The sequence below is a fragment of the Chelonoidis abingdonii genome, chromosome 9 (genome assembly GCF_003597395.2).
Source record: "Chelonoidis abingdonii isolate Lonesome George chromosome 9, CheloAbing_2.0, whole genome shotgun sequence".
Classification (NCBI taxonomy): domain Eukaryota; kingdom Metazoa; phylum Chordata; order Testudines; family Testudinidae; genus Chelonoidis; species Chelonoidis abingdonii.
This window is the reverse complement of record NC_133777.1, coordinates 31,822,635-31,850,494: the sequence shown is the minus strand read 5'-3', so window position 1 is coordinate 31,850,494 and position 27,860 is coordinate 31,822,635. Positions and strand designations below refer to the sequence as shown.

Below are 27,860 nucleotides of genomic sequence, written 5' to 3'. Positions count from 1 at the left end.
AAATACCAGCGTCCCCCCATACTCTGTGTGTTGCCCCCGATAACTAATGACTGACATGCCAAACTCTGTGTATCATCCTTATTTAAATATTCTCTAATAAACATATTGACCTGGGTCTGGGGCTTGGTCCTTTGGGATTGAGAGAACCTTTTTCTTTTACTGGGGTGTTGGTTTTCATTACCATTCATCCCCAGGACATGTGGAACTGGTGGGGATACTGGGAGACTGGAATGTCTAAGGAAATTGCTTGTGTGACTTGCAGTTGGCCAGTGGGGTGAAACTGAAGTCCTTTTTGTCTGGCTGGTTTGGTTTGCCTTAGAGGTGGAAAAACCCCAGCCTTGGGCTGTGACTGCCCTGTTTGAGCAATTGGTCCTGATTTGGCACTCTCAGCTGGGTCCTGCCAGAACCACATCGTCACACAGAGGCATCCACAAGCAGGGACACACCCAGCTGAGTTACATGAATGCTTCTCCCAGCCACTCATGAACTAATAGAGAGGCTCCAGCCAATTCCCCCCAGCTTCTCAGCCGTACACCCCAGAGCTGTACCTTCTTGCCCTGGTTAAAAGCCTGACCAGTGTAAATTTATTACATGATCCACCCCTCCCTCAATGTGGAGAGGATATAACACAAGCCTTTGTAACTGAGTTGAGAGTGCCTAAGCACTTCAAGCAAACTACATTGTTTTAAGTAAAGTGTAAAAGATTTATTAGCTACAGAAAGATAGCTTTTAAGTGGTAGGCATAAAGAGCAGAGAAAGTTATCAAAGAAAATAAAAGATTAAATGCACAATCTAAATCTTAACTCTTATTACACCAGGCAGTATTTAGATCAGTGATTTTCTCACCCTACTGGATGTTACAGTTCTTAATACACAGGCTTTTCATTAAGTCTGGACCAGTCTCCTCAGATGACCATCATCTTCTTAGTGTGCCTGTTGCTTCCAGTGTAGGTGGGGGAGGAGAAAGGCAAAGATATGCTGCAACTGTTCCTTATTTTATACCCACAATCCATGTGCGTTGAAGATACTTGCCCAGACATGTCCTGGTGAGCTTTGGTAAGTCACAGTGATCAAGTAAACCTCCATTGTGTGGACTGGGCACCTGTCATTGAATTGTAAGTCTCTTGAGTACAACACTCCTGCTGATTAATGGTCATGGAGCACCATCCTGGCCAGGGATCCTTTGTATGTCACTACCAAACTTACAGCATATTTCAGTAACAACCATACAGCAAAAATCTAATACTAATGCTATACATATTTGGACAGAACGGGTTTTAGCAGAGCATGACTTTTCATATATCTTACATGGCATGCTTTGTATGAAATATCACAATTACATGACAGTGGTGAATATGGGGATTACAGGGTGCTATTTTCAGGTTATAGTGTTTCACAGTGGGGTGAGAGCTCCAGGGACCTAACATAGGCTTTATCTGTCACTGCCTTTAGTGCACAGAGCACCCCTGGCACTGTTAGGTCCAGACCACCTTGTGGCTTTGTAATGGGAGCTAAAGTGGGTTACAAAGCTTGAGTAGTCCCTGCCATCCCATTAGAGATGTGGGCTTGTTTCTTGATTTGAGGAATAGGCCAATCTCTGGTTACCTTGACTGGCTCTGGCTTTAGGCAGCTGCTTCCCGCCTTGTAGCCCAGGTATGACACATCTGACATCCTCATCTTACCCTTTCCAGCCTCTACCATCCATCCTGCATCCTGGAGGTGTCCCAGGCTCCTCTTCCCTGGGACACTTGGTTCTCCCAGGTTGGGCTGAAGACACAGATATTATGAATGTACGACAGGCACAGTCCTCCAGCCCCCTCAGTAACTGATCTCCCAGGCACTGGGAGGTGGCAGGCACCCACTTGAGGCCAAAAGGTAGGACCAGGACCTCAGAGCCCTATAGGCCTGACAGGAGCAGATTTCAACCTGGCAACTGGGTCCAAAGGCACTTGCCAGTAGCCCCTGGTGAGATTTGCAGTAGTAAGGTAAAGCCACACACACAACTTGTCTAGTATTTTTTTAGTCCTAGGCATGGGGCAAGCATTGAACACAGTGATGGCATTGAGCTTCCAATAGTGCACACTGGGTCTGATCAACCCGTCTTACTTGGGGACCAGCACCATAGGTGAGTCCTGGGGCTGGAGGAGGCTGGATCACCCCTAATGCCAGCATGTCACTAAACTCTCTTTCTGAATTCTGGGATGTTTTCCCGATGCCTGTGAATGGGGAACACCTCCTGTCCCCCCCATGGACAGCTAAATTAGTGAGCCCAGGCCAGGTGGCGCCTGGCTCTGCAGGTGGGCAGGGGTTAGCTGGTCAAAGAGGGGAAGTTATTCCAGCAGGAGGTTGGCTCCGGACTTAGAAGAGAGATTCACTTTCCCCTTTTCCCTTCCCTATCCACACACACGGCCGCACCAACAGTCTCCCTGTCAAAGTTCAGCTTCTTTATGTTGACATGGTACAATTGCCCAATTGGGCAGCTGCAGCACATGACTCAGCTGGTGGTTGGTTTCACAGGGCTCTGAGCTGAGACCCCTCTTCTGGTCCCCAATCAGGCACATTGTTGTATCAGCCCTTTTGCAGTTCCTGGGCCCTGGCTAGGTTCTTCCTGACCAAACCCATGAGATCAGTGAGCTTTCCCCAGAATGATCATTCAGAATCCACTACTGATTCCCCATTTGTTTCTCATCAAGTCCAGGGGACCCCTCCTTCTCCTTCCATATGCCAACTAAAAAGGGTAGATCCCTGTGAATTTCCAGGACAGTAAACGTTGTGCAGCAGCTCTCGCTGGGTGCGCTGATGTTTCGAAGAAGGGACATCCCACCATTGGCATGTCTGTGGGACCACCAAACACCCTCTGATCTCCCATGTTCACTTTTCCCTCAGGGAGCCCTTTTTTAGTATTGGGTCACTTTTCTCACCTGGATCCTTCCCTAGGATCTTGCAACACCGTGGCCCACAAGCCCCCCATATTTTTTCAGGGAGGGATTCTGCTGCAGTTAGTTCTAGAATTCAGCTGCTGGGTTTAGGGCCCAGCCCTCATTACTGTGCCTTAGATTTACCACCTCAGGACAAGGCCTTGATCTCAGTCCTGTTAAGCTCTGCCCCTGGCAATTCACTTCCCCCCATTGGAGGTTCCACATACCCCTGCTGGTGGATTTCTGGTGCCAGAACACAGGCAAGGACCGGGGTATTGTCTGGTCAGTTTTTCAGTCCATGGCCATCAGTATTTCTGCAGGTAGCTGATCATGCACCCCAGTCTCTTTGGGGCCCCCATTAAGATGTATCCTCCCTACAGGACTTTAACTGGGGGTCCAACCACCCCCAGCATATGTGTCCTAGTGAGGGTAGGTAGCGAGCTCCCTGCTTTCTTGCCACATCAGAGCCAGTGTGAGTCATCTCTCCCTTGTGCAGGGGGCTGGCTACAGACAGGCAGGTAATGGGAGCTTTGCAGTTCTTCCCTTGTGCTACTAGCCAGGGAGGAAAGTATCCCCCTCCCTGCCACCAGGACATTTATGGGCCATTCACATGCTCACTGGCTCCTGCCCTCTCCACTTTCCGATCTCTGGGTTCAGCTCTTTGGCTGTTACTGGTGCAAGGTCCGGATCCTGTCTTAAGGAGACACAGTCACTTCCCAAGAGTACATCAAGGCTGATGTACTGAAGGACCCCAGGAGGTGAATGGGAGCCTTCACCCAAGTTACATGCCCCCTCAGCAGCTGGTGAGGTTGCACCACACCCATAAGAGTCTTGGTCCCTGAATCTCTTTACCCCATGAATGTTTTCCCATTGACCCCCATCTGTTGCTCCCCCTGGGGATCAGAGGGGCCTGAGCCCAGCAGTCACAAGCAGACTTATCTGCTGGGCTCAGGCCCCTCTGATCCCCAGGGGGAGCAACGTGTGCCTTCCTCCTCCCCTGGCCAGCTCTGCCGCAGAAGCTGTCTGGGTGACTGCTTCCCAGCTCTCTCTCTCAGTCTGCATTACCAGGCTGTCTCCCCTTCGCCTGTTAACCCTTCGAGGGTTCTTTTGGGTGAAAATTTCCTGTGTCTTTGGGCATGACACCACCTTGCATCCTTTTGCCTGAAGTAACAACATCTCAGGTCCTGCATGTCCCAAGGAGGAGGTCTGCCTGTTCCAGCATTCGTGGGAAACCCCTGCATTGGCCTTCCTGGAGTCTCACCTCTAAGAGGTCTCTGGGTGACTCCCCTTCTGAGTCTCCGACAGGGTTCTCTCTCTCCCTCACCCCATTGGCTGTCCGTAACCTCAACTCTGCCAGCGGACCTGCATCTTGCAGGGCTTTGGGCTTCTGAGGGCAGATGTCCTACCGCTGGCCCAATCCAACCAGATTATCCACAGCCTCTGTGGGAGTGGCCCCGCACCCTTTCCCTCCTCTCAGAGAGATATTTCACCAGCAGGGTGGTGACCTCCTTCTCCATGATGCCCAGGGTTTCTTGTACACCCCAGAATATTTTCCTGTCTGCCTTACGGGGTCATTCAAACTTAAGCGGGAAAGCCTGTTTGAACCTTTATAGTCCCCAGTCTCTGCACTATGCAGTTGGCTGAACACCCATATGGCCTTGGGACCAAGCGGGGGTGTGAGACAGCTGTGCTTGTCAACCTAGTTCAAATCACAAGCCTTCTCACAGGCAGTGAGGTCACCATCAATATACCTCCCCCATTATACCGGGGCACACTTTGGAATCGAGGCTTCCTGCCAAATAGGCATCTTGGGGTCTTTCCCCACTTACCCCACAGGAGGTGCTCTTGGCCTGCCTCTCCTCCAACTCCAGTTCATGTTTTCACTGCTCCAAGCAGTCAGTTAGCTTCTACTCTTCTGGCTCCAGCTCCTTTGCTCTCAGCTCCAGTTTTCATCTCTTTATATTCACTGTGGTTGGGAAGCCCTCCTCTTGGTTGGGGAACAGGGTATGGTGGACCCCCTGCCACTACCCTAACTGCCCCCCTGCTACTCCCAGGCTCTCCAGACATCCCAGAATCCTGCTGGGATCTGGAACTTGCTCCTCACTGGTCATTCTGTACCAGCCAGGCAATTTGCAGCTCCTGGGTGAGCCTCCCAATGCTCAGCCTTGCTCCCTGAACAGACATGCAAGGTCCCTTTTAGGGAGCTGGTTCTAGGCCTTTCCTTACTGGTTCCTTCAATTCCCTTGTTTTATCACTGGCAGGCAACCGTCTACAGGGTGCATCCACCAACAATCCTCTGCTATCAAGTTGTCAGGGACTCACAGGACTTATGCTTTCTCCCAGCTCCATACGGTCCCTGGAAGGAATTCCCTTCATTGCAATAGTCCTTCTCGGGAGTCCACTCTCTCTCAGGGGATAAGCCGTAGGCTCCTCCACCTCTCTGAGCCTTCAGCATGCCTGTCTCTCACATGCAGCACATAGGGAAACTGAGGTGCCCACACACAATTCAGGTAAAACACTACAAAAATCCCCAACTTCATCACACCAGGCTAGTTTGATCCAGCTAGCATGCTAAAAACAGCAATGTAGCCATGGCTTCCTGGGCAATGACTTCAACTAGCCCCCGTATACATATCTAGGATTTCAGATGGACTTGTACTTGGGGCAGCTATTGTGTTGCACTGCCCATGCATCCAAGGCTGTGATGTTATTTTCTGCATGCCAGTTTGATCAGAATCAGCACGATATGGCTATCCAACCTGAAAATTACACCTCCAGATTCAGTGCAGATGTAACTTGGGAAGTTCAAAGCACTTTACAACCATGCATGAATTTAGCTTCACATCCCCTCCCAGGGTGACCAGATGGCAACTGTGAAAAAACAAAACAGGGAGTGGGGCATGGGGAGGATAATAGGTGCCTATATAAGAAAAAGTTCCTTTAAAAATGGGACATCTGGTCACCCTATCCCCTCCTGTTAGGTAGGTCAGTCATATTAGCCCCATTCTACAGATTGGGAACTGAGGCACAGAGAGGCATCACTTTCCCATAGTCACATGTGGAGGTGGGATTAGAACTGAGCACATGCTCACCAGGATTTGCAAGTCTCAGGTTAGTGACATCCAAATGCAGGCTATTTTCTGGTTTCTGATAGACACCACCCAGACTCCAAGTCAAGCAGAGATCAGGCAAAATGTGGTAATTTTGGATGAGCTTTGCTTTGTCGTTCCTTGGGATTTCTGAATCCAAAACTCTCAGAAATGCAAGACATGCTGACTCTGTAAGAAATGACACCCACAAAAATGGTACCTTACCACAAAATTGCTGATTTCCCCATTACTTTCACAGCAATCGAGACACCTGTAACATGAGGCCAGCACTAAGAGGATGTTAATAATTTGACTCTATGCATCTTCCAAATTCCCAGTCATGGGAATAGATTCTGCTACCTTACATTTTCTCTTACAGTTACAATTGGAAGATGGTGTGCCTCACTGTCAGGCCTAAACTTAAGCCTGAAGCTACTGTGTGTGGTATTGCTGTGTGTTGTTAAGGAGCCGCCGACATCTACTTCAGAGGTGACTGCATTTTGGAGATGGGAGTAGGAGTCAAATTTTGATCTCAGTTACACTTCTGGAGTTCCCCATAACTTCAATGGAATTGTACCTGTTTGCACCGGCATTGTAAGTGACTCTTACCTTGTATTTCCACTCCCAGGTTGTTTATGTCTTCAATGGCAGGTGCTATCATTGTGGTTAGCTTTATGGAAGCCATGATCACTATAATGCCTGCTCCAAAGACCCACCAGTGACAATACAATGTAGTACAAATTTGTACCAAGGTGTGAAAGCAGCACTGTGATGCTGGCAAGAACCACTGGTCCTGTCAGTGAAAATGCCACTAGATTGGTACCATTGTGTTAAAAATTGTGAACCTCTGCTTTCCATTTATTGGGATCACATGGTCATTGCTGGTGATTTTTTTTCCAGTGACAGCTCCTGTAATGGACTCAAGGAAGATATTTAAGAAATTAGCATGCGAACACAACAATATCTGGTGAAGTTCGGCTGGATGATGGTGTTCCAAGAACCACTCAAGGGCAAACAATACATGTTTTAAGAAAAGATGGGAACCAGAAAGTCCATTTCTCTTCTGTCCATTGTATTACAGAAGGAGGGTGGGGAAGGTGCAGCTACTGGAAGGCACTGGAATTGCACTCAGGAGAGATCCGTGGGACGTCTGTGCAGTGGAGAACAGTTAGAGAAGGACCTGAGTTGTGTGGTTGAGATGCTGGAATGTTGAGGGCTGCCAGTCCTCATAGGAAGTACCAATTCACATGTGCGATGCCCTGATTTCACATGTAAAAGAGGCACCTGGCCATGCCAGTGTCCTGCTCCTCATCATGTCCCCAGGCAGCAGCCCTTGACCTGTCAGATCTGGAGGTTCCAGGATATGTATTCCAAAGCTGCTTTTCTGGCTGGTGATGTGGCTAACCTCTGTGCCATGCTCTGCCTTGGCTATGTGCTCCTGCTCTACCCCGTGCACCTAGCAAAACTCTGGGGGCCCTGTTCATTTGTTTAGTTTTAAAGTCTCCCACCACCTTTCTTCCCTCCAGGCTACAGCTGATATTCTCCACCCTCCAACAGGCTGGGCTTACATCAAAGGAGTGGCAAAGGGAAGGGCTACTGAAGAAGGGGAAAACCAGACCAGATGTCCTTGAAGGGTCATGTTCTCATTTGAAATTGCCACCCCTTAAAGCAACAAGGCAGACAACACCCCTTTGCCTCCATGGGATATGGCCCCTTCCCATTAAAGTGCTGCTGTTCCATTGGTTCTGCAAATCAACACTCCTTGTACTGGGGGCAGCACCTGAGGGGCCTTTTCCGTATCAGGTACACTCAGCAAGTCGGCCCCAGTGAGGAGCACGGCTCAGGCAGCACCTGCTAACCTGCATGCTGCGCTCAGAGCTGGTATGGGCGCAGCCCCGGCTGTCACCTGTCTACTAAACCTGCCACACCCAAAAGATAAGTTAGGTATGGAGGCTGCCCTCTTGGCCAACACTGGGGACTGACGCAGGGACTGAGCAGCCAACAGTCCAAGTTTCTATAGTGCAAGCTAAGAGCTGGTGCAGTCCCATTCCCTCTGCAGATCAGAATGCGTAGCACACACCGACTGGGGGCTAACACCTGCTGCCAGGGGAAAGGTGCTAGTGACAAGAATAAGTAGCTTCTGCCACTGCACGAGTGACCCTGGCTGCAAGGATCTGGAGCCCAGTGGCTTCACACGAGTCCTTGCAGACATGAGCAATAGCAGCCAGGGCAAAGGGCCCTCATTGTCATGTGCTGCTGCTGCTTCCATCACTCATACTAGCTGGGCATCTTGCCTTGCGGGGCTAAGTCTAGCCTCGTGGGCCATTCCAGGGGTCAGAATCATCTCTGGTGAAACTCTGCTGAAGTCAGTGAGGTTATTCCAGGGATGAATTTGGCCCATGATGTTTTGCTGCTCTAGTCAGGACTCCCTAGAGGGCATAGGCTGTGTAGGCCAACAAAGCGTCAATGCACCGTGTGTGCAGTGGCCCGTTTCCCCACTTCTAAGACTGCCACTTGCTCTACTGCAGAATGCCCTTGGCTCAGTTACACATTCAGATTTCCTCCTGGTCTGCAGACTGACCGTGGGAGCCTGAGCTCAGTCTTCAAGGGCTGTGCAGGCTGGTGCTTTCTCACAGTCCCAGTTTGGGTTTGGCATCACCACCCCAACTAAACTGTGCCTAGCTCCATGTGGAATGTCCCACACATAAAAGGAAGTGGATCACAGGTAAAGGTAATGTCAACCTCCACGAACATTACACACTTGGAGGGTGAAACTGATCCAGATTGGTCCTTCAGGCACGGCTGATGTGCTATACAGCGGGCAGCATTCCATCATCACAGCCAAGGATGGAGTTCTTCAATCACCCTTCCAAAGAGACTAAGGCCACCTCTGCTGGACATAAATTCAGTCCATGTCACACCCTTCTCCCCCCACCCACCCCAGCAATGCAATGTTCCAAGACACTACTGCCTGAGGGGAGAAGGCGGGGAAGGGAAGATACAATAAGCTCAACACCAGCTGGCATCTAACTGTGCTTGGAACACTGCAGAAGTGATCATACAAGGGACCAGCTAAAGATCAGCTGCTGAAAACATGCTGAAAGTCAAGCTAAACTGCCTTGGAACCCTCGGGGAGAGATACGTACAGATGGTCATTAAGATGGGGACGAGATAGGATTGGGTGGGTGGGGGTGTCCTATTGGGGCAGGGACTTATATGCTAGTGTCCCAAACCAGATTCAAAGTCCCCAAACCCCAGTGCCCTGTGATAGAACCCACAATCAGAGCTTCTCCAAGCTTTGATCTGGGCTTCACAGACTGGGTCCTATCACTTGGCCAAGCATATCCCTGAGCTCTGACTGACATAGGTATTTCCCATGGCCATCCAGTCTGCAGTAACAGCACTTGGGGGTTGAGCAGCAAGTATTTAATAAAGATCTCCAGTAGACCCCCTAGGAGAGCTCTGTTTCGGGGGGAGAAGGGGAGACCAGAGAGAACATTCACAGTCTTTCCCCCAGCACTGCCAATGAGTCCATCTTGCAGAAGGTGCTAGGGCAGAGGATCAAGCGTTTGGTGCCTCTTGATATGTGTTGTGGGGTCTGGTGAAGTTTTCTGTGTGGGAGAAGAGCATGAACATCAGGGGATACTCCTGGAATCTTAATCCACCTGTCTCCCACTTCCTTTCAGCCCTTACTCTGTGCTGGCAGAGTCCTTTTTGTCCAGTGCCCCAATCTCATGGTTCCCAGTGTGTGCTCTGTGGGCTAGCCCTGACGGTACCAGGTTCTGTGACTGGTGCTCTTCTGCTCCCTCCTCCCAAAGCTTTAACAAGGAGATTCTGGGCTGGACCCTGTATGCCGTTCAGTAATATGTTATGCTGAAAAGCCCATGTCTGCGGTCCAGAGCTGGCTGTGGTGAATGACTGTCCACCCAGCTGAATGGGCAGGGGCAGGTTATACTCAGTCTTACCCCAATCAACAAATGCAGCCACCCTACAAGCCTGGGAAGTCACAAGTCTGACAACAGCCCCCCTGTGATATGGGGAGAAGTCAAAGGGCTTAGGTGAAGTGGGCCCTGGCCAACCAGCAGTGATGGAGCCTAAGAGAGAGAGAGAGAGTGTGTGTGTGTGTAGGCTAAAAGAGACTGCTGCAGTCCAGAGAGCACATGGACGGGTCAGATAACGGAGAGTAGCCCTGTCCCAACCCTACACGCTACAGGGACACAGGTGATTCAGAAATTTGTTGTGACCAGCTGTTCAGCCACCAACATTTAGACCAATGAGCTGCCTCTGTAGTGCAGATGGGTGGAGTCAACCCAACAGTCCTTCCCCCAGCAGCGGACTGGTTGGCTATGAGGATCCACTCTCTTTCCTGCTTTTCTTCCACCTTGGCTTGCTCTGCCTGGTTCTCCTCTTCCTCCCCTCCCCTTCTGGGAGTGTGTGGAAGGGGTGTGATACTGAGCTAGTGTAACCCACACACCTCCTGGGTGTGGTGTTCTGTCCCATCTAGTGGCATTGAGAACACTTAGAGGAAGATATAAAATGAATCTGCTCTACAGCCTTCACTAAGAGCCAGCTGGCTTTTAGCTCATGTGGTAGAGGCTCATACACTAAGCTCTAGAGGTCTCTGGCTCAATCCCACGTGCCAACAATTGAGGTCTGTTGACATTATACTAGCACAAAGCAAAGAGATTTTCAGCCTGGATATGCTTGTGGGGAGGGAAGGTTCCTTGAGCAACTTCTGTGCCCTAGACAGAGTTCTGAGCCCTTACATGGTCCCCTGTCCCGGCCATCAATCTTTGGCTAAGGAAAACTTAGATGGACATTTTTAGAGACCAGTAACGTGGCTCTTACACCAGCCAGATGGACAGTGGTCATGGCAGGAGGGTGAGCAGCTGAGTAGCTGAGTATGGGAGGAATCGGATTGTAGCTGGGTGAGCCCAGCTTGTGGGTTGGCTGGCACAGCAGGCATGTCACTGACCAATGAGAAATCATGCAGAATGGTGCTGGACAACCGTCCAAAGCCGTGCTCTTGCTCCAGGAGCCGGGTGCTGAGGTCCTGCTTCTCCCGCCCCCATTTCCTCGCAGACTCCTCCAGCTGCGAGGGAGAAAACAGATACTCAGTGCACTATGGCAGTGTTGCCCTGCCTGCCCTCTCGCCCTGGGTCTGCTCTTGCACTGCACCACCACTCTGCTCACTGACACATGGGAAACTGACTAGTGCAGCTCAGATTGCTCTCCTGTGGGCTCCCCATCCAAGCCACACATTCCCCAGCTATACCCTGACATACACCTATACCCTGACATACACAGCAAAGTGCTGCTGGAATTAGGAGTAGCTTGGAGAATATGAAACATGGCACCTGGGCAACTGGGTCTTTGAGGTCACACCCAGGGGGGTTCCTGTGAGGCCCATTCCTCCTCGTTAGTGCTGATTTGGGGACCTGCTAGACCCATGGCTGCAGCCTCCCTCAGGGGCTTATTTGTGGGAAAGCCTGTGAAAATGCTCAATGCCAGGGCAGCTGTGGGGAAAGGGAGCTTTTGGGTACATCTGCTTTAAGGCCTTCGTGCTGCTTTTCTGAGCTCTCCACGGGCTGGGCTTAGGTTATCTCAGAAATGGATGCCTCTCTGGCCATGTTATGCTCCTGAGTGATGATGAAACTCAAGGAGAAAACTGGGATGAGATTGATCTTTTCAAGGGCCAGTGCTTCACTGTGGAACTCCTGTCCACAAGAGTTACAACTGAACAGCAATTGATCGCCTTCCAGGCCAATCTCAAGAGTCAGATCTTCACCAGCCAATAAACCATAACAAGTCCTACCCTCCTCTGGGAAAGGAGCAGAGATGAGACAATGCTTTGTCTGCATCGAGCCCCTAATCCATCTGTGATCATGTATATAGAAACCTCAAAGGAAACACCAGTTTCTGGGGGCACACCAAGGGGTGAGTCAGTGCTCAGGGTTGTCAGAGTTCATTCTCATTCATGCCACAGGACCATGCAATGGGTGGAGATTGGTATGGGCTGTGTGTACTAGGGGGATGACCTGTGAGAAAGGGCATGACAATTACCTGGCTTTCCAGGACACGAATGCGACCTTGCGCCTTCTCCACCTTGGCCAGCAAAGACAGCTTCTCTGAGTTGGTGGAGAACATGTCCTGCAAACAGATAATGCAGCTAGCAAGTGAGATTTAGAGACTCTAGCCTTCCATCTCCTTCCTATCATGACACAGGCTGCCAGTGACCCCTTTTTCCCCACCGTTCCATGGAATCCATATAATGGGAGTGCTGATGTGGGGTTGGGGTGGGGGCAGAAAAGCCAGTGAGAGAGGTACTGGCAAGGCCTTGGATCTGTGCAGCTGTGGTGAAGGCAGCTTTTCAAATACAATATAATATTGCATTGCAGTAGCGGCTGGAGGCTCCAATCAGAGGTCAAGGCCCCATTGTGCCAAGCACTGTACAAACCTGTCTACAGAAACAGTCCCTGTCCCAAAGCATTTATAACCTGATTGTGACACTGCACCCTCATATTCTTCATAGTGCTATTATGATATGATTACAACATAATTATGATGCAGTTTGTACAAAAGCCATGTGAGAGGTCACTGGAAAAGTTATGACTGGCTGAATATGATTATCCTATTTGTATGCATATATCATTTTTGTATCTAAAGTTATGAATATTGACTATGTATCTGTATTTCAAATGTAATTACACCTGGATAATGCCTACTAGACAAGATGCTTTCAAGCTAGATAGCTGGTTGGAAAGGGCCTACTCAGGGCAATGAGCCATTAGGGAGAACAACAGGCCTTAGAAGAAGCTTATCTCCCACCTTGTGAGCCTTCCTGAGAACTCCACAGACAGCCTGAGAGTGATGGCTGCTATGATTCTACAAGGACATGTGACCAGGCCACATGAGGCTGGACTCCATCTTGCGATTCCCCCAGACTCCCCAGAATCAGGCCCTGCACCTAAGAAGGCCCTGCGCCCGCACCTTAGAGGGCCCCGCGCCTTAGGTGCTTTTTTAATTTTTTTTTTTTACTCACCCGGTGGCGGAGGGTGAGTGGGTCCGCTACAGGTCTTCGGCAGCATTTCGGCAGCGGGGGATCCTTTGGTGCCACGGAAAACCCGGAGCGGACCACTCACCGCTGAAGTGCCACTGAAGCCCCAGAACACCACCAGGTATTCGAATCGGGCCCCGCCGTTCATAAAGCCGGCCCTGATGTCAATATTTTCCCCCAGCTTTGAGAAAAGGTCTGGGAAACAAGCTTTGGAACAAAGAGTTCCCGCTATATGCAAAAGCTATATAAGGCAGGGAGTGACATCATTGGAGCGGGATTCTTCACTCCCCACACAAGAAAATGCCTGGAAACACCTGAGGAACAAAGACTGAACTGGGGGAAGTGCTGGACCCAGGCTAAAGGGATTTCTAGCCTGTGTATGAAGACCTGAGAAAGCCAAGTTGTAAAGCTAATGCAGATTGTGCCTTAAGAATCTGTAGCCTGCCTGTGCCATCAATTAGGGTGAGAATCTGCTGTTCATATCCAATCTATTTAGTATATTAAGCTTATTTTTCATTTTTGTTTATTTACTAGGTGATCTGCCTTGATCTGTTTGCTGTCCCTTATAATCACTTAAAATCTAGCTTTTGTACATAATAAATTTGTTTTGTTTTAATCTAAACCAGTGAGCTTTGACTGGAGTGCTTGGGGAAAATCTCTGCTTGGTTACCACAAGTGTGCATTGTTCTCTTCACATTGAGGGAGAGGACGACTGGGTGTTGAACCCATACACTGGACAGATTTCACCAGGGCAGGACGGTTCAGCTCTGGGATTCCAGGCTGGGAAGCTGGTTGTTAGAGAGCCTGCGTGTAACTGCAGCTGGATGTGTCCCTACCTAAATTCTCTCTAAGCTGTGAGGTGACTCCTCTGGCCCCAACCCAGCCCAGCCCCAGATCTACCAAAGCAGGAGAAGAAGTCCCCCTTCCTTGGCTCCAACCCAGCCCCAGCCTGGACCTACTGTGGCCGGGGGAGAGGCAGGTCCAGCCCTGGAGCTGCCGTGGTGGGCAGAGGTGAGCCTCTCCCCCAGCCTAGGTGCTGCTGCTGCAGGGAGAGAGAGCTGGGGGAAGTCTTCTCTCCTTGCTGTAGCCCCAGGCAGTCTGAACCCAAAACCCCTCATCCCTGGACCCACCCCAGAGCCTGCACCCCCCGCCAGAGTCTTCATCCCCCTGTGACCCAATCCTTTGCCCCTGCCCCAAGACCTTCATCCCTGGCCCCATCCCAGAGTCCGCACCCCCAGCTGGAGCCCCATGGGCCCCAACCCTCTGCCCCAGCCCTAAGCCCCCTCCCACATTCTGAACCTCTTGACCCCCCGCCACATAAATTTTGTTATGTGCACCAGTATGGAGGTGATGTGTCACACCTCACCTCCATATTGGTGCAACTAACAAAATTAATTCCGCACATGCGTGGGCAAAATTAGAGGGAACACTGGTCCGACTCCCAACATGTATGAATGCTGGTGAATGTGCAGGTTGGAGGGTTTTGCAGCTTCTCACAGCAGAACAGTGTGAGAGGGAGCTGAGACTGGCGGGTCAGGAGGCTCAGTGGTACCCCAGTTCCAAATGACACCCTGGGGGAAACCCGTCACACTGATAAAGTAACCAAACTGCCAGCCACACTGTCCTGCACATGAAGTGAATCACTCCCACTGGCTAACAGAGGACCCTCCCCATGGTGTGGCCCCAAGCCGACCCATCTCACCGGCAAGGCTTGCTGCTGCAGGATGATGGGAGAAGAGCGGTAGTGGGCTCTGCTCAGCTCCTCCCGCAGTCTCATGTTCTCAGCTAGCAGGGTGGAGTAGAACTCCTTGGAGAAGCTATCAGCTGGGGGAGAAGAGCAGAGAAGCTGCTCAGACCTCTGCTTGCCTCCATACCCTCCAGCACTTTCACTACCCACCCCCTTCCAGTGAGAGGCCAGGGTCATTTCACCTCTCCTTTGCCCCTGCCAGCCTACTATAGTGGAATCAGAACCTGTCTGTTAAAGGGAGCACCCTGGGTACAGGAAGGAGTGGAGGGCTTTAGGCTTCCCTGACTGAGGGCTCTGCTTTTCCTTTCCATAGGGCCAGATGTCACATGGAGTAGCAACTTACTCCACAAGTAGCCCCGTTGGTTGGTGCTGCCAACATGAGTAAAGGAGGGGGCAGGGTACGGCCCTGAATGATAAGCCTCTCTGCTGGGTCCCTATCAGCTTCTCCCACCTGCCTCCCATGTGGCCAGTTGAGCTGTAACTTGGGCCACTCCCTCCCCTCTTGCATCACGCAGGAACTACTTGGCTCCCAATAAATCAGAGCCCAGCCCAGCCCCCTGGCTCTCACAGAGAGAGGGGGGGCATTTACCCAACAGTTGCTCACAGGTCCTAGCAGCCTCTGGCACCTTCTCCTCCAGCATGCGCTCCATCTTCTCAATCACCTTTGGAAGGCAGAAATTCAGTGGAGAAGGGAGCTCCTATCATGACCCGTGAAGGTCCACATAACCCTTACAGCAACAGGCTGCCGCAGAGAGTTGGGGCCTCGGCTAGACTAGATTTGGGGCATGTCGTTACCACATGGTCACTAACAGGGTGTAAACGCCTAGTCTGCAGAAAGTACATTGCCTTTAACTCATGCTAAACAGGCTGAGGTGAAGCCCAGAGGGGACCCTAGGTTAGCACATTAAAGGCAATGTGGCCTTAGCAACACTAGACTTTTAAAATGTGTGAGTCACACATGCTAACACCACAACCCTAGTCTGGACAAGGCCTAACTCTGCAATGCTGTTGCTGGCCTTCCCTCCTGTTCAGCTTGCTCCACTGCTCCCCAGCTGGAGGGGACTGTGTATGGGCCATAGACAATGGACCTCGTGTCCTGTAAGGATGTGTCTACACTGCACATGGGCAGGTCCACATTTAAAATGCTGCAGAGGTACAGAGCATCTCCCCTCAGCGTAGTTAATCCACTTTCCCGAGAGGTGGTAGTTATGTGGGTGGGAAAAACTCTCCTATTGACATAGTGCTGTCTATGCCAGGAGTTAGGTCTGTCTAACTGGATCACTTAGGGGTGTGGATTTTTCACATCCCTGAGTGATGTAGTTATAACAGCGCAGGTTTGTAGTGTAGACCTGGTCTCAGCTTTGAGCTCAAGCCCTACTTCTGTCCATATACAATTCAGTCTAACTCAGGCAGGGCTGGTGCAAGGATGTTTAGCACCCTAGGCGAAACTTCCACCTTGCGCCTCTCCCTCTTCCCCGCACCCCTGCCCAGAGGCTCCCCCACTCTGCCCTGAGGACCCCCCTCGTGGAAGCTCCCCACTGCCCCACCCTCTGCCCTGAGGCACGCCCCCGCCTCAGCTCACTCCTGCTCCGTGCACAACCACAAGCACCCCGAGCAGGCCGTGGCTGCTTCACTTCTCCTGCCTGCCAGGCTTGCGGCACCTAAGCTGATTGGTGCTGCAAGCCTGGGAGAAGTGAAGCAGCCACGGTGTGCTTGGGGAGGAGGCGGGGCAGGGGTGAGCTGGGGTGGGGAGTTCCCTTGCGTGCCGCCCCGCCCCCCTTGTTGCAGGCTGCCCTCCCCGTGCTCCCCTGCCCCAGCTCTCTCCACCTAAATGCCGGCGGCAACCGGGGTGGCCAAAGATCCGGCCGCTGTGATCGCTGCTGAAGTAAGTGGCGCCGCCCAAATCCCAGTGCCCTAGGCGACTGCCTAGGTCGCCTAAATGGCTGCACCGACCCTGAACTCAGGTCACCAAGCACTGAGGAGTCACAGGACCCAGGTCCTAGGATCTTGCTGGGGTGAGGATCAGAGCCTGAGTCCTGCTATGACTTGGGCCCAAACCCTGTCATTTTGCAATGTGAATGCAGCTCAAGCCACAGATCCAAGTCAGAGGGTCTGTGTAGTGCAGTATGGATGTGTTAGTATGGCTGAGACCCGGGTCTAGCAATTGTAAAGCCAGCTTTACAACGCAGTCTGCATGCTCAAGTGTGAGCTTGAAACACCAAGTCTACAAGGCTGGCCCCTTAGATCTGGTCTTAGTGTGCAGTGCAGACAACTGTAAGAGATCAAGCCCTACAGGGGCTGGGCAAAGGGACTGTTAGTCTGGGCAGGGAATGCAGTTCCAGAGCAAATCTGCAGTCCAGGGATATGGGGAATTGCTGCTACTCAGATCCCAGGATTCCCAAGGCTGTCCAGACTATAGGTTTTGAAAAGCTGAATGGCTGCTCTGCAGAGCTAGCGTTAATTACTGTCACCATACTCCATACCAGGGACTCAGTGAAGGCAGTTGCATCTCAAAGTTTTGGTCTGGGTGACCCACAGGACTTCAAGGTCCCATTCTCTGGTGCATAAGGGAGTTCACGGTGCTAAGCAGATGCTCTGCAGCTGCAGCTCCAGCTCCTGTTTCCATGCCAGGTTCCAACAAAAGAGTCTGAAAAGCCAAACTCTTAATGTAGGATGTTGGCTCATTATGGTGCAGTTGATTGTAGCAATGCAGCCAATACTTGTTGTGTAACACAATGTGCACCTATGCCCTGCCACTGGGAAATGGGTGTGTCATGAATATAGGGGACGGGTAACAACCTTTATGTGTGCAGCAGCATAAAACCCCTCCTTGGCAGCTGTACTGGATTGCCTTACCTGTAAAGGGCTAAGCAGTTCAGATAACCTAGTTGGCACCTGACCAGAAGGACCAATGGGGAAAGAAGATACTTTCAAATGGGGGCAGGGTGGGAAGGAGTGGTTTGTTGCTCTCTTTTGTTGTTCCCTTTCTGGATGGAGGAAAAATACAGGAGGTTCACTTTTTCCCCAAAACCATACCTGGAATAATCAAACTACGACCACAGAAACTGTAAGTGGGGCAAGGAAATGTGTTTGATTATTTTTTGTTTTGGCTTGCAAATTTTCCTATGCTCCAGAGGTAGTTTCATTCCTGTTTTTGTAACCGTGAAGCTGAGCCCAGAGGGGAGTCCTCTGTGTTTTAAATCTTTTTATTACCTTCCATCCTGATTTTGCAGGTGTGATTCTTTTACTTTTTTTTTTTTTAAAAAAAAAGTTTGTACTCATTCACGTGTTCTTTAGGCATTTCAGCTGTTATGTAGATAGTGTACCTGCTGGCATTTTCCTCTGTCTGGAGAGGGAACAACAAAAGAGAACAACAAACAAATCCTTCCCCCCAGATTTGAAAGTATCTTCTTTCCTCATTGGTCCTTCTGGTCAGGTGCCAACTAGGTTATTTGAATTACTTAACCCTTTACAGGTAAGACAATCCAGTGCAGCTGCCAAGGAGGGGTTTTATGCTACAGCATACACAAAGATTGCTACCCTTCCCCCTATATTCATGACAGGGTGACAAAGGGGGAGCAGATGGAGGAAGGAAGATCCCGCCCTGTTAATGAGACTATGGGGCCCAGATTCTGTGGACCTGAGTGATGCTGACAAACACAACACCAGGGCAGGTCCCTGGTGGGTTTGCTTTGCTGTGGCTTGTTGCAAGGTCTCCCTGTAGGGAGTGCACTATGAGCACAGGGCATGTTGTCTCAGCATGGAAGAGGAGCAAAGCCCTGTGGGATGCCCAGGTGGGTGCCCTCCCTTGCACCTTCCCGTGCACCTGTGCTCTGCTCACCCTCTCTTGCTGCCGTACAGTATCCTCCAGGGCTTTCATCTTGGTGATTTTCTCCTGGTACTTCCTCAGCACTGTCTGCTGTTGCTGATGGGCTCGTTGCAGCATCACCAGGTCCTTCTCCCGGTCATTCTTCTGGTGGATGAGAGGGGAGGGAAACCATCAGATGCCTCGGGGAGTGAATCAGAATGCACAGGGGATTCTTTACTGAGGTGGATGGACACAGGCAGACCTGTGGTTCTCTCTGGCTCCCAAGCAGTCACTGATCGGGCTACGGAACCATGGCAGGGTGTGACCCGAACTGAGCTGCCAAAGCTACTGGAGTTCACCTGTTACTCCACTCTCCTCCCTTGGTCAATCAGGGTGGCTGCAGGGCTAGGAGAGGAGGGTAATCAGCAGAGAACTCAAACTACAGTCTGTCTCCAGGAGCTTAATGAGACTGTCCAGGGGTCTGGGAATATTTGCTTCTCCAGCTGGCTCCCCAGCTCCAACCTGCTTGCCCCCTGTGAGGGCCTCCTGGGCACCAGGCTGACCTCTCTGTGTCTGTGTTAATTTCCACCTGTAACCACGAACATGCTGCTCCTAGTGTGTGGCTCTAAAGAGTGGCCGTCCCCTTTCTCCTTTGGAGGGGAAGACCCACAGCATGGGACAGCAGGAGAAAGGCAGAAGGTGTTGGCTGTGCAGCACAGCTGACTTTCACACTTAGCCTGGCCTCTTGCTCCACAGGCTAGGGCTGGGGAGCAACCTCTGATGTCCCACGTGCTAAGGCCCGTCAAACTCCCTTCTTGCATGCAGCCTTCTTCAGAGCTCTCCTCACTAGGGACAGACCAGATCCTTGTGCTTGTGCCCTGGGCATCATATCTGTTTGAATTAGACCCTGAGGCCTTCAGGACAGGAGCTGCATATGTTCACAGGTCCCTCTATGGAATAATGACCAAGCAGGCCAAAGCCATCGGCACAGTTACCCGGATCAGCTCATTCTGCAGCTGTTGCACCCGATCCTTCATCCTGCTCATTTCCACTGTCCCAGCAGCCAGTTTGTGCTTGAGGGCCACTGCAAGAGACCACACAGCCCGGTCAGTGGCATGGGGGCATGTCTGAGGGATACAAGCAGCTTCCAGGACTCCCAAGGAATAGGAGGTACAGCTATGGGGCAGGTCTATTTGCCAAGGCCAAAAGTGCCCAATCAGAATGTTAGGCCCACAAATTCAGATACAAATTAAACTGGATGGTAAGGACTGAGGAGCATCGGCCAAGAGGGAGAGTCCCTGAGGAGAGGGCAGGGATGGGGATAACCCGGACTGGGGGGCACTTACACTGTGCCTACCTCTAGCCAAGGCTATTAACCTTTCACTTTCCCACTCCCTGTAATGCCACAGTCAGAGACATGCCCCACTCTTTCTCATGGCAGCCTCCTCCCTCCTTCATTCCCCACTGGGCCATGCAGAGATGGGGGGTGAGAGGCGCATATCTTACCTATCCTGTCGACTATCTCCACCTTGGTCATGACATCCACATCCACGTCGTTCAGCAGTGTGCGGCCCACTTCCTCGTGCATGCTCAGGTTGCGGCGCAGGGTGCTGTTCTCTGCCTCCAGGCTGGCAACATGCCTGCGCAGAGACAGGATATCGTCCGCCATCTTCTTCATGGCCGTACGGTAATTATCTAGCTCCTGCTGGCCACAGGAGAACACCTGTTACAGCTTGCACAACCTCAAATTAAAGACACATGCTTAGCCAGGTCCCTTTTTCTTCCTTCCACCCACCCACCCCAATGACCAAGGGTGCTGGCCAAATGCTCCTGCCACCTGGGACCAGACTGAGCAAGAGCCTAGGTGGGGATGGGTGAACTGCAAATGACATGGATGAGCTGCAGAAAGTTTCCCACCCAATATTTATAGGACACAATCGCCATAGTTCCCAGGTGTTCAGGCATGCGCCATAATGTACTGAACTTATATAGCACTCTCCATCCATAAATCTCAAAGCACTTTAGGAGCCTGGGTAAATATTACTGACCTCATGTTACAGGTGGGGAAGAAGGGACAGGAAATGACTCACCAAAGGTCACTACATTAGTGGCAGAGTTAAGACTACAGTCCAGATTTCTTGAGTCTTAGTCATCTGCCTTAACAACTAGACCACACTGTCCCTTGCTTATCTGAGATTCTTAGAAATCTTAAGCCACTGTCACACTAGGTTTATATCACCTCCTGCCTCTGTTGAGGCTGGAAAGACCATGGGAGCACTGTCTTGTGCTATTTCAGCAGTAGGGCTTCTGATCACAGGTGGAATGGGGAAGTTTTGAGATGAAACTTCTGGTCAGTTCTTGTTTGGTTTCAGCAGCTCAGCTGGGTCAATTTTTCTTTCCTTGTTTTAAGCACTGTATCCATCTAGTGCTGGAGGTGAGTGGGGGCTAGATTGAGAGCTCCAGGGACCTGAATCCTACCTCTTGCCCAACAAACTGACAAGCTTCTCCAACACAACATGTGTGCCTCCATGCTGACCTTGAGGGATGACCTCTAGGGCTGAGAGGCGAGATCACGGCCCATGACCTAGGCTGTCCCTGGCCTCTCTGCCAACCAGAACGCCAGCTAGCATCAGCTATAACAACAGGCTTCTGATGTGGCACCTATCCACTAGGCCCTGGACTGAGGGCATCAAACCCATTTCACTCAGGGGCCACCAGACAGCCAACTGCAGTTGAGAGAGTGACCCAGAGGCAACAGGCTCCGTATCTCATTAGCAGAGCCCAGAGTCAAGCAGTCTTCTTCCCATCTCTACTTCATAAGATCTTCTCATTTCACACCATCCCTCAGATGGCCCCCATCTGCCCCCATCTATATACTCCTCCCTTCCCATTTCAGGTAGCTGCCACCTTTCCCCATCTGCATCCTCTGTGGGGCCCCAGGCCTTCGGGGGGAGGAAGGGGCTGGCCCTAGGCCTCCGTGGGTGGGGGGCGAGGCTGGCTTGGGGAACAGGGGGGAACTCACTGCACTTCCCGCCACTGGTGAGTGCAGGCCCAGCCCTGTTGCACTCCTCAGGGGAGTGGGGGCAGGGCTTGGGCGGAGTAGGGGTGGGGTGAGAAGAGGCAGGGGGGGGCAAAAAAGGGGGGGGGGGGTTGGGGAAGGGGTGGAACAGGGGCAGGGCTGGGGTGGAACAGGGGCAGGAAGAGGTGGGGCTGGGGCAGTGAAGGAGTGGGGCAGGAAGAGGTGGGGTGGGGCGAAGCAGGGGTGGGGGCTTTGGAGAAGAGGTGGAGTGGGGTTGGAGCAGGGGCAGTAAGAGCCGGGCATGGGACAGGGGCCATGGGGAAGAGGAGGAGCAGGGGCTGGAGCAGCACGCAGCTGCACAGCGCACCAGGAAATTTTTGGTGCCCTACGCAGCTGCGTACTTTGTGTACGGGTTTGGATGGCCCTGACTACCACCTTCCCCCAAGTGTATCCTCCCTTCCCATCCTGGGTGTCCACCACATCCCTCTATCCATATCCTCCTCCCTTCCCATCCATACAATGGCAGGTCCCAGTGGTCCCCTCATAGTATATTCTGCACCCAAAACAATCATCTCTGCTCTGTCTGTTAACTGACAAGGACTAACCAAGGACCAGTTGACATAGGAGCTGCATTCCAAGATTTACCCACTACCCATCTTCACCCCTTTCAGAAAGGCCCCTGTGCTCCCTCCATATGGCCTTTGGCAGACATTTCTGACACTCCAGGCCTTAGTTCATCTGTCCCACATTAACCACTGAGTAATGGAACCAGCCCTGAGAACATGTCAGTTCTTTGACTCTGAGTCTTAAAGCTCTCATCATGGCAGCAGTGATGTTCTCAGGGTAGAATTCCTCACCTAGAAGGTTAGTGAACAGACCTTGGAACAAGAATTACCACCCAGCTGCATTGGGCAGCAGCACACCACGTGCTCCCTCCTGGCTTCAGTTCCACTTATCTCCACAACATCATTAGTCCTTCTTAGATCTATCTGTGCAGACCTGGGGAGAGGGCAGCAAATGGGATGAAACATCGCTCCAGCAATAGCGTAAATAGGACCAAATGGCACTTTGTAAATCAGCTGATAATTCCTATCCAACATCCAGAGTTCTGAACACAGCACATCAGTTATACCTGGTTTGTCAATATCACTCTCCCCTAATCAAGCCTGCTTGGGCTGCTCTGATGAGCCAGGAGATTTACCACCCTATTCAACACACCCTATAGATATGTTATGTTCTTATGATTTGCCTCCCCTCAAGTAACATGCCAAAATAAGCCATGTTAAGAGATGTGCAGCTCTCTTAGGGGCCCTCTTTTAAGTATTTTCATGAGGAGAAGGTTTCTGACTGGCACTTTCATTTAGCAGCCCAAAGCATAATGAGATCCTATGGCTGGAAGCTGAAGTTGGACAAATTCATAAGAATATAAGAACAGCCGTACCGGGTCAGACCAAAGGTCCATCTAGCCCAGTATCTGTCTACCGACAGTGGGCAATGCCAGGTGCCCCAGAGGGAGTGAACCTAACAGGCAATGATCAAGTGATCTCTCTCCTGCCATCCATCTCCATTCTCTGACAAACAGAGGCTAGGGACACCATTCCTTACCCATCCTGGCTAATAGCCATTAATGGACTTAACCACCATGAATTTATCCAGTTCTCTTTTAAAAACTGTTATAGTCCTAGCCTTCACAACCTCCTCAGGAAAGGAGTTCCACAAGTTGACCGTGCACTGCGTGAAGAAGAACTTCCTTTTATTTGTTTTAAACTGCTGCCTGTTCATTTCATTTGATGACCCCTAGTTCTTGATGAGAAATCAGGTGCATTAAGAGTCATGAAACACTGGAAGAATATGCTGATGGATGTGGTGGACTGTCCGCCACTTGACGCCTCTAATTCCAGGTGAAGTGTCTCGAAAAGATGCGTTCCAGCTCAAACACAGGTTACTGATGAAGCCTCCTGCGAATTTTTGAACTAGACTTTTTTTGTCAGAAAATGCCAATTCGTCAAAACAAGATCTTTTTGTGGAAATATAGCAGTTTGGATTAAATTTTCATTGGGAAGGTGCCTCTGGTCTAGGATGGAATTTCTGGTCAAAATGATGGTGGGAGTCATTCCAGACCAGCCAATAGCCCAGTGGCTATGGCAGTCAGCAGTATGTGGGTCAAGTCCCTGTTCAACCTCATGCAGTGCAGGGATTTGATCACAGCACTTTCCATCCCAGGGCTGCTACTTTCACACAGATCTCCATTTTGTTTCAATGCAGAATGAAAAAAAAATTGCAAACCTTGAAATTTTTCATGCATCCTTGTTTTCCAGCCAGTCCTAGTTACGGGGTTTGGTGCCGGACCCACTGGGGTAAGTTCCCTGGCCTATGCTATTCAAGAAGTCAGAGGAGATGATCATAATAGCCCCTTCTGGCCTTAAAACTTATTAATAATACTTCTAAAGAGGTGTGTGTGAACATTACTATCACCATTTTAGAGGCGGAGAGACTGAGGCATCAAGGGATTAACCATGGCTTGCCAAGATCAATGGCAGAACTAGGGACAGCATCTAAAAAGCCTGATGCCCAATCCATTGCTCTAACCCAGGGGTAGGCAACCTATGGCACAGGTGCCGAAGGAGGCACGTGAGCTGATTTTCAGTGGTACTCACACTGCCCGGGTCCTGGCCACTGGTCGGGAGGGCTCAGCATTTTAATTTAATTTTAAATGAAGCTTCTTATACATTTTAAAAACCTTATTTACTTTACATACCACAATAGTTTAGTTATATATTATAGACTTATAGAAAGAGACCTTCTAAAAATGTTAAAATGTATTACTGGCATGCAAAACCTTAAATCAGAGTGAATAAATGAAGACTCAGCACATCACTTCTGAAAGGTTGCTGATTCCTGCTCTAACCACTAGACCACTTTGCTCCCCCCCATCTGCCTGTCCTATGTTATAAGAATGAATTCCCTACACACCAATCCAACTAACAGTCAGTAAAGATCCTGAGAGAGGAATAAATCAATGGAAAGGGAGCAGGGAATCATTACGGCAAAATGTGGGCATGTAAACAGCCTGGATTTATTAACCCTCAATGCTCTCTTTCCTGAGGGATTGGAGCTGAAGAGATCTCTCTCCCACTGGAGTTTCATATGGGCGAGAACAGCCTTTGGCTTGTTATGTTTCTCTAAGAAGAGTCCTGCCGAGTGCAGGGTCGGTTCAAGAATGTTTCGCACCCTAGGCGAAACTTCCACCTTGTGCCCTCCCCCGTCCCTGAGCCCCCACCCTGAGGCAGCCCCCTCCACAGCAGCTCTCCCCCTCCACCCTGAGGTGCCCCTCCTGTGGCAGCTCCCCACCCTCCGCCCCGAGGCACCACTCCCGCCCCAGCTCACTCCTGCTCCGCGCACGAGCACGAGCACTCCGAGCATGCCGTCGCTGCTTCACTTCTCCCGCCTCCCAGGCTTGCGGCCCCAATCAGCTTAGGCGCCGCAAGCCTGGGAGGCAGGAGAAGTGAAGCAGCGACGGCGTGCTCGAGAAGGAGGCGGGGCAGAGGTGAGCTGGGGCAGGGAGCAGTTTCCCTGCATGCCGCCCCCCCCACTTGCTGCAGGCAGCCTTCCCCGTGCTCCTCTGCCCCAGCTCCCTCCGCCTAAATGCTGGCGGCCACCGGGGCAGCCGAAGATCCGGCCACTGCGGTCGCTGCTGAAGAAAATGCTGCCCCCCAAATCCTAGTGCCCTAGGCGACCGTCTAGGTCACCTAAATGGTTGCACCGGCCTTGGCTGAGTGACCACCTCTACTTCTCTCCCTGCAAGGCCCCCAGCCTGCTGTGCATGGAGGCACTCGGTAGAAGACAACCAGGAAGATGATAACGTTGCCATGGTTTGGAGTTAGCACCGAGGGGCAAGGGCACACTTCAGAGCCCTATCTCAGGAATGGATGAAACAAAAACAACAGCCAGCTGCATTAGCCAAGAGCAGCATGTGCTCTGGCCAAGGTTAGAGCTGGGGAGAGCACTGGCCAAGTGCCACTTTCACAGCACACAGAGCTGCAGGCTGCAGTGAGGCAGAGAGGTTGATTGCTGCCTGGCGTTCCAGATCTAACAGTGCTACCAAATATACAGAACATAGCTGCTGGTCCTCCCGGAGATCCAGCTAGGCCTAGATACAGCACACTTCTGGGCTGTCAAGGCTCCCTGCTATGTACAGGTAGATCATACCTGCTGAGCTGCCACACTTTGTTGACATGGTTTGATTCTTGGTCACCTCTCTGCTGATAAACGTGTCAGCTGCATTCAGGCAGATCACACCTGCCATGCTGTGTCCATGCATGCCCAGGGATAATGTACCTGATCTGCTGATGAACATGCCCCAGCTGCGTAGCAGGTCTCTTATACATCCTCTTGGGAGACAACACTCACTCCCATACACAAAATATGACCCCAGACTTCAAGGAGCACTGGGTGACTGCCTTTCTGGCTGATGAGTGGTTTGAACTTGTGACCTAAGCAAGAGGCACCTCAGACTCCAGGCTAAATCTGCTGCTGCAGTACAAGTCAAGCAGCAGCACACTGCCCCCAAGACACCTACATTTAGTCTCAGCTCAGTGCAGCTTTTCAGGCACAACTCTTGGCTCTTCTGCCACCCTTCAGGGAGGCATCACACGTGCTGCAGGGCACACAGGTTGTGGAAGAAAATGTAGCAGGAATAACAAGGAAATAAAGCAAATTTAGATCCTTTCAAACATCCGCCTCACAGGCAACACTATTCTGAGCAGAACTCCAATAGAATGGGAGCTAACAGTGGAGTGATATGTACTCTGCACACTGGATGGCTTCTGACACTGCACACAGCAGTCACTAGTAAAAGGGCAGTATCTGCTAAGGATTCCCACTTTAAGTAGAAGGGTGATGCTGCATGCTAGGAATGTCTGGCAAATGCTGATTTGTCCTTGAGTCCTGAGGATGTCTGGAGCTCTCATGATGGTTGAGGGGTGGCTGCTTGACCAGGAGCCACCAGAAATGGGAAAATCCCTGGAGTAAGTTAAAATGAGTGGACAATGAAGTTTGAGCTATGGCCAGTTGTCACGGAGTCTCAGGGCGATGCTCTGGAATTGCTCCCCACAAAGCCAGTCAGGACTTTGGGGAGCCTCCTCTCTCTTGGAGCAGACTTGTTCAGGGCAAGAAGCTCACACGTCTTCACCTCCTGGGTCTCTCCTTGGAGTATTCAGCATCCTCTGCCCCTCCGTGTGCTTCTCACAGCGAGTCTACCCAGGCGGGGTCCTGGGGAAGCCACAGGGTCCTGCACCCCCACTTTGCAGTTCAGACGTGACTCTTACGCCACAAAACAGAGGTTTATTCGATGACGAGAACAGGGTCTAAAACAGAGCTGTAGATACAGCGAACAGACCCCTCAGAACCGGTCCAATGCTGTAGGCAGTGAGCCAGACCCCTAGTCTGATCATTTCACTCCTCGTCCCCAGCAAGCCAGACTAACAACCTATCACTTATCCAGCCCGCTCCTCTCTGCCATACCCTTTGCCAAGGGCCAGGAGGTCACCGATCCCTTGTCTCCAACACCTGTCATGTGCACCTTGCAGGAGAGGGCTACAGGTGCCATCCAGTTGCGAGGTAGACAGAGTTGTCAGGCATTTAGGTTTGGCCTGGCCCTTTGCTCTGCAGCAATCACACACCCTTATCCCACCACCTAGATACTTAAGAACTGCCTAGGGGACACTGAGGCACCAACACAGTATTCAGAGCAAACATTAATAACAGTCCCAGTTCGTCACACCAGTATATCCCATTGTCATGTACTCTCTTGTTCCATAGTGCACAAGCTTTCTATTCTTAACATCAATTCTGGCCGATATCAGCTGCATACGGCAGTGCTAAAGGGCATGCACCAAATCCTTCTCTCTGAATGGGAGGGGTAAGATCTACCCCAGTGTAAACCAGGAGTAATTCCATTAAGAATCAGGCCCCAGAGGTGTCCATTTTCACAAAGAGAGACAGAGCATATGTGGATTGAGAAGCAGCCTCCTGAATCTCAGTTCTTTCTCTCATCCCCTGGCATGGCAACAGAAACACTGGTGGAGTGGTAAATAACCACAGGTGCTCATAGTTTCTAAGTCCATTAGGGACCACTGTGATGATCTAGTCTGCCCTGTATAAGACAGACCAGAGAACTGCCCCAAAGTAATTTCTTCTGAACTAGATCATATTTTTAAAGAA

The 27,860-nt window shown here is 51.1% G+C and overlaps 1 protein-coding gene across 1 annotated transcript in view; it reads right to left on the bottom strand.

The window, feature by feature from the left end:
* Positions 1-6,853: 6,853 nt before the first annotated feature.
* The window catches only part of CCDC33 (coiled-coil domain containing 33), a 234,122-nt gene continuing 213,115 nt past the window's right edge, over positions 6,854-27,860 (bottom strand). Inside the window, exons 15-22 of the mRNA XM_075069314.1 lie at positions 20,126-20,321; positions 19,615-19,703; positions 18,653-18,784; positions 15,416-15,473; positions 14,767-14,888; positions 12,071-12,157; positions 10,983-11,099; positions 6,854-9,618 (exon numbers count right to left, since the gene is read on the bottom strand). Coding sequence (XP_074925415.1) covers positions 9,556-9,618; positions 10,983-11,099; positions 12,071-12,157; positions 14,767-14,888; positions 15,416-15,473; positions 18,653-18,784; positions 19,615-19,703; positions 20,126-20,321 — 864 coding nt within the window. The 3' untranslated portion in view covers positions 6,854-9,555. The remainder of the gene's footprint in view (positions 9,619-10,982; positions 11,100-12,070; positions 12,158-14,766; positions 14,889-15,415; positions 15,474-18,652; positions 18,785-19,614; positions 19,704-20,125; positions 20,322-27,860) is intronic.